Here is a 6,958-nt window from a genome sequence, read left to right as displayed (position 1 = left end):
CTTATGGGCACCATTTTCAACACAAACATCTTCCAAAGCAGGTACTCTTCTGTATATTGACCGCCTTTGATCTGCTCAAACAAAGGAGTGTTCAAATTTAGTTAAAAAGACAATTTTCCATAGTTGAAGAAACCTAGCCTCTTCGCAACCTTCTCCTTTCTTCGCATAAATACATGGAATATAATATAAAAAAATATTGATGAGATGAACTAGGAGAAAGAAAGAGAGCTTGAGATAGAAAGAAACGGGAGAGAGAGACATACAGATGCGGAATGAGAGGGCTCTATGGTGATAGGAAGAAAGGTCAAGTAAAATAACACGAAGACAAAGCTTTTCTCTGTAGAGAAGTTGAAGAAGATAAAGGCCACAATTATCGATTTATATTTCGTTGAAGAAGAATAGTCATGGGCTTACCGGAGAAAAGAAATAGGCCACCCTGAGTAACAGTCAATGTTTTCTCCCGGCAAAGAAATACAGGCCGAGGTCTACCCGTACGTCGTTGGAAATAAGGGGAGTAACTCATGAACTTTTAAAAACTTGTTAGTTCTTGATCACTTCAAATGTGTGATTCTAACATGTACCCTTCACATGGAGCTTTTTTTTTTTTTTTGTTGCTTATGTTGAGCTGAATCCCAATTATTTGATTAAATACTCATTTGAGCTTACTCGGATACCATGTGAAGTACCTTGGGGATTCATCTCAAAATTAATTGGGAGGATAATAATCATACCTTTTTAAACACGTGTTTGTTCCAAATCACTTTAAATATGAGATTCTTAAAATGAAATAGTAAAACAATGAAAAATGTAAGCGGTTCAAGAGATTTTTATTTTATTTTTTAAGGAATTTAGATTCTCAAGTGGCGTTGGACTCGTGTAGGTGTTGTATCTTATATGAGTCCGACAGTTACATTTGCATGCTTACTTTTGTTTGGCTTGAGTTAGTGCTTATATATTTATACATATTTCGTGCTTTTTTTTAGGGTTATATAGCTAAATGGCCTCTCAATTTTGACCGATTTGGATTTGGCCACCTTTTGGTTAATTTCGTGTTAATAGTCAGCCCCATTTATTTACACACGGTCAAAATACCAAAAAAATCTTACCTGTTCCCGCCCACTATAATACTGAAAATAAAATGCATTTAAAACACAATATTAGATAATAACTGTCGCGGTAATCAAGGAGCATCATTAAGCTTGGTAATTAATACCACCGATACACACAATCTTTCTCTCAGAATAATAAAATGGAGAACACGCAACCCAAATTTGAAAACCCAGAAATCTGTGACGAGAAGCTGAGACCGAGCGCCGCCGTCTTCTTCTCCTTCTTCTCTTCTGCGCGCGACCACCAGCACCAGCCCGAGCCCGAGCTTCTCTTCCTCGCGCACGTCATCCCGCTGAAACCGAGCGCCGCCGTCTTCTTCTCCTTCTTCTCTTCTGCGCGCGGCCACCAGCACCAGCCCGAGCCCAAGTTTCTCTTCCTCGCGCGCGCCAATTCCGCTGAGACCGAGCGCCGCCGCGCGCGACCGCCGCAAGCCGCCGAGCGCGTCGCCGACGAAGAGACACCGGAGAATTTAAGGAATTTCAGCGTTTTTTTATGTTTTTTAATTTTTATTTATTATGTCGTGGTTTGTTTATGGTTTCTTGCTGAGAGAAGCTTAGGGTTTTTTTTATTATTTTTTTTAATACAGTATGTTCGTGTAAATAGATATCATATTTACAGTACGTTCGTGTAAATAGAAATCATATTTACAGTATATTTGTGTAAATACAAAGCTTATTTTACAGTATATTCACTGTAAATACAAAGCCTATTTACAGTATACTCGTGTAAATAAACTGAAAAAATTCTGGAAATATTTTGAGCATGAATATATGGAAGACAAAATAATATCAATGAATGAAGAATTAATTCGAAATTAATTACCTAATGAATTGCAACGAAAATAGAAACTAATTACCTAAAGTCAGCGCTGAAAATTTTCAAATACATAACAATTAATTGCTGAGAACTTTCAAAATCTGCTCAAAATTCAAATTTCAAATTTGAAAACTTCCCTATTCGGTTTCAATATTTAATTCGAATTTTTTTTAAAAAAAAATGCCTAATTAAAATAGCGTAAGGACAAAAAGGTAAAACTAATTCAATCAATAAGCTGCCACGTAAGCAAGATGGCTATTTACGGGAAATTAACGAAAGGTTGGCTAAAACCAAATTGCTAGTGTTTTAGATGGCTAAACAGCTAATTATTTGTTTTTTTAATCTATGGCCTTTCATTAGGCACCAAGGCCAGAAATAGGGGAAAAAAAACTTTTGGAAAAGTTGTGGTTCCAACAGCCATTAGCCATTCAGTAACGCCCACTTACTCAAGTCATCCGCCACAAAATTACAAAGTCTTGGGGTCAAGCCAAAAAAGACCTCCGAAAAATAAACTAGATCGTTCAAAATACATAAAAACATCGTAGATAAACTCTAAACAGGACATGCAGCCTTATGCTGGAGAGAACTAAAGAAGGACTTGCAATCTTCTTCAAAGAAAACTCGTTGCTAACCTCATTGAATCGCCATTCGAACCGACATCTCTATCGCCATGAGTTCATTCTCTTCTGCAGTTGATGCCATGGCAAACCGCGCTTATGAATTCGTGCTTGCAACCTAAAGTTTACTATGTTGCGTTTGGGTAGGTCTTCTATTGAATTTGCAAATAAATCTATTTTGATTGTGTAAAATTGATTTTTAGTGTCGTGAAATTAATTTTTAATGTTTGATTGCCAAGAATAAACTAGGATTTAGAAAAACCATGAGTTTGGTTTCATTGAGTTTATTTGTCTCTGACGATACCCAAATTCATAAGAAAATATGTAAGTGGTATGCCTCATGATTACACTATATTTGAATTGTTATAGGAACGTCTCATATAGTGGGAATGTCTGCATCAGATGGGTATGGTCCTAAGGAGATGAAAACTAAGCCCCTGTTTGGTTAACTTTTCTATTTTTGTTTTCTGTTTTCTGATTCTAAATTCTAGAAAACAGTTTTAGAAAAAGTGTTTGGTTATAAATTCAGAAAACAGATTTAGAATCATGTTTCTGTTTTCTTTGAAATTTGTTTAGAAAACAGAAAACAATGAAAAGTTGTTTTCTGTTTTATCTCTATACAATTGAATGGAAAACATAACCAAACAACATTTAAAATATTCTGAAACGTAATTCTAAATCTGTTTTTTAAATTTAAAAATTAGAATCAGAAAACAGAATTTAAAAACAGAAAACGAGTTTAGAAAACTAAACCAAACGGCCCCTAAGTTTTTTTACTCATTTTAGTATCTTGATATTGTAGTTTAAGTAGGCTCCCGTGAAGATATATAATTCAACCTAGTAAAGTCGTATATGTGTCCAAGTAGGATTAGGCGACCTTATATGAATCGAGAAATTTGGATACGTGTCCAATTACCAATGTCTACTGAAGACGGAAGTTGGTGTTCTCATCTTCTATAAGTTAAATAGATGTGAGTCTCTCTCTCTCTCTCCAATAGTTCTAAGAATATCCATAACTCATGACCTACAATGTCCTTTTTAATAGATTTAATACCAATACAAAAATTTGATACCAATACAAAGAGCTCAAAGGAGGCGATCATTTCAACACTAATGAAGACCTATTTTTGGTACGTCGTGTATGTTTTTTTTTTATCAATCATCATGGCGCGAATAAAAGAAAATGCACTGCATTCGAGGTTTAAAAAAAAAATTAGACTTTAATGTAATTTTTAAAACTTGTGTCTAGTTTCTTTAACATATATCAAATTGACTTTCACCCCTATATATATTTACTTTTTAAGAAAGTTTCTAAAAGACAATGAACAGTTATATGTATTTTTTTAGTTGTAATGCGGCTGCTTATAGTTTAAATTATATTATAAAATCACGTTTTAAACTTTTCATTATGTATGCGAAAGAAAATTGAAAATTTTGTCAGAATTTTCAGGACATATACTATACGTAATCACTATTTTCACATTATATTTACAATTTGTCTTTTCTTATAGTATGCAAGTTGTTAATGTCGTTTTTTGGGTCAACACTTAAAACCGTTTGTGGTTCGGTTTAGGGCCGGACCCTATTATCGCAAGTAGGTTAAGTGTATGGTGAAATCTTTTTTTCTCGTCATCTTCGCTTCATTGGAAAGAGGTTTCTGGTTTTCCATCACTTCGTCAATAGCTCGCTTTTGTATTCTCCGTGTTTGTCACGTTTGTCGAGCTTAGTACATTATCTGTGATTTTTGGGTTCTTTGCGACCTTCGGGTCCTTTGGATTCTTCGCGTCGCGTTCTTCTTGATTTTTAGGTGCTTCGTGATCTTCGCGTTCTTCGTGTTTGTCATGTTCTTTGCTGAAAAGACAAGAAATGTGAGCTAGAGAGACGCGGAGGGATTTTTCCTGGCGCGCGCTCCGACGCTCAACATTAGTTGAGGTGAGTGCTAATATCTCGTGTCGAGTGTGGAGAGAGGAAAATATAATGAGTCGGGAGTAGTGAAGCATAGATTTCTTAAGTTCAAGAAAACTTAACTTCAGTTGCGGATGGAGAGGGCTATTATAGATATACAATGAGCCTTGAGGCATTGACCTTGGAGGCAATTGGGCCTTGGAGGACCATTTTGGCCGATAGTTTCATACGCACCGATAGTCTCGGCCCTGAACTGCACCGATAGTCTCACGCCATGAAATTCATCTATAGTTTAAGCTCGCCAATAGTTTCCATCATGCTTACGGTTCTTTTCGCTTAAGGTTCCATCATGCCTACGTTTCATTTTGCCTAAGGTTTAAGGCCGATAATTTTGTGCGTCAATTGTCTTGTCCGCCGATATTTTTAGGATTCTTCTCTTCGCCGATAGTCTTACTTTGTCGAAGATTTTGAAACGCCGATAGTTTGATCTTGAACTTCGTCGATGGTATGCATGACGATGGTTTAAGCTCGTCGATAGTCAGGTCTTGAACTTCGCTAATAGTATGGTCGTCGATAATCTTTGATGCCAATAGTCTTGGGCGCCTATAGTCTTGATTGCCGTTAATTTGGTCTTTTTGACGTGATTATTTTATTTTACTTACGAGATTTGGTGCAAGCTTTGTCAATTTTTTTTCGGAGTGTCGTTTTTACTTTGTGAAAATGATAGCATCACACAAGTTATGCCAAAGTTTCAAAATTTTAAATACAGTGCTAGATGTACAAGTAGATATAAGGCGAACAACAGTCGGACATGATCCGAGCGAGTAAAATATCAGTACTAGATGCATCTTAGTAACTGCATGTAAGATGATATTTCCTACCCAATTGTACCATAAATAGACATAAACCCAAAGAATAAGGGATCAAATATTCATTTAAGACACTTCTATTTGTATCAAGAATGTTCTCTACAAATTTGAGTGATTATACACACACAACACAAACTCACCCAAATTATAACCATTCAAGATTTATGACTATAAACATTAACCTAAAGTTATAAACATCAACATAAACATAATTATTGAAAATACTAAGTCTAATACAATATTAACTATACAGTTAACAGTTTACAGATTGGTAACCAACGGTTAGTGTAGGTAATGCATAATTTGAATAACCGTTGGTAACCTATCTGTAAACGGTAAAATTGGCAATGAATTATATTTTTTGTGCATAAACTAGATGATTGTTTACTTTATATATAACTGGTAAACTTTTTATGAATGTGATATACGAATTCCAGTCTTGAAGTAGAACACGCCATAAAACGTCAGTACGGTCACATATACAAAATGTCGTTCATGGTGAGAGATTCGAGTAATATGAAGAAAAAATTAACATCTAGATAAGGCAAGGCACCCATAATAAGGTAACTTTTTTTTATCAATCCCGACCGCGAGTTGAGGTCCGCATGGCCTCCTAGGGTCCTGTTTGTTTGAGTTTTTATTAGTTATCTTTCCGTTGGTTTCTGTTTTATTCCTATTTTTATAATCACGGTTTTCCTCCGCCATACATGAAGGCTTTTATGATATTTCGTGGCTCCGACCACGTTTCCTCAAAAAAAAAAAAAAAAAAAAAAAAAAAAAAAAAAAAAAAAAAAAACTGCTATACGAAGTTCAGAGTTGGCTACCAACTATGTTTACTCGGCTTACACTCCAACCCAGCAGCTGTGTCCAAGAATTCTAAAAATGACATGTAAAAGGTAGTACAAAAGCAGACAGTAAATAAATAAATATATATATATATATATATATAAAGCGTGAGATACATTATAATATATTATTCTAATGAGCCACAACCCAGAACAGGTAACTCTAAATAGATAATAGTTATACAATACAGCCTTTAACAAAACCCCGTAAGAAAGCCTTTCTTTTATAATTGTTCCTTGTCTAGTTTGGGGGTCGCATCCAGATTGTCGTACAGCCCAAGCTTAGTAACAGCAACAAATTTAAGTAATACGACATCATACAGAATTATTCCCCTAAACGAAGGAAAAAAGAATACAAAACAAGAAATATTCTTTAGATACCTCTCTTCCCAGCTCTCTCTCTCTCTACCACCGACGAATTGTGGAACCCGGATAACACCAAAGAAAGAAGAAAAAAAAATGTAGAGTATATTCGAGATTACACGATTAAGATATAGGATATTATATATATATATATATATATATATATATATATATATATATATATGTATTCTTCACATTCTTAAAGAGAATTTGGGGATAAAAACAAAAACAACAGCAACAAATTTTTCTTTAGTCTCTTGACCTGAAAATTCTGGCTTCTCTTTATTTAGCTGGTTCCAGCTGGTTTGGCCGTTGCTTTCTTGACAGCCTCCGCGTATGTCCTATGTTGGTATGTGAGGGTTGACTCAAGCAAGTCCCACAGAGAAGTCTTCGGGTTCCAGCCTGGAATTGAACACAAAACACACACCAGCAC

The 6,958-nt window shown here is 35.3% G+C and overlaps 1 protein-coding gene across 1 annotated transcript in view; it reads right to left on the bottom strand.

Moving 5' to 3' along the window:
• Positions 1–6,276: 6,276 nt before the first annotated feature.
• The window catches only part of AXS2 (UDP-D-apiose/UDP-D-xylose synthase 2), a 12,208-nt gene continuing 11,526 nt past the window's right edge, over positions 6,277–6,958 (bottom strand). Inside the window, exon 9 of the mRNA XM_089630521.1 lies at positions 6,277–6,927. Within this exon, the coding sequence (XP_089486647.1) occupies positions 6,812–6,927 (116 nt within the window). The 3' untranslated portion in view covers positions 6,277–6,811. The remainder of the gene's footprint in view (positions 6,928–6,958) is intronic.

Source organism: Urtica dioica, chromosome 11 (genome assembly GCF_054948205.1).
Source record: "Urtica dioica subsp. dioica isolate 48M chromosome 11, U.dioica_male_clone48M_v1_H2, whole genome shotgun sequence".
In the NCBI taxonomy this organism is placed as follows: Eukaryota; Viridiplantae; Streptophyta; class Magnoliopsida; order Rosales; family Urticaceae; genus Urtica; species Urtica dioica.
The sequence above is the reverse complement of the archived record's forward strand: the minus strand, read 5'-3'. Positions and strand labels throughout refer to the sequence as shown.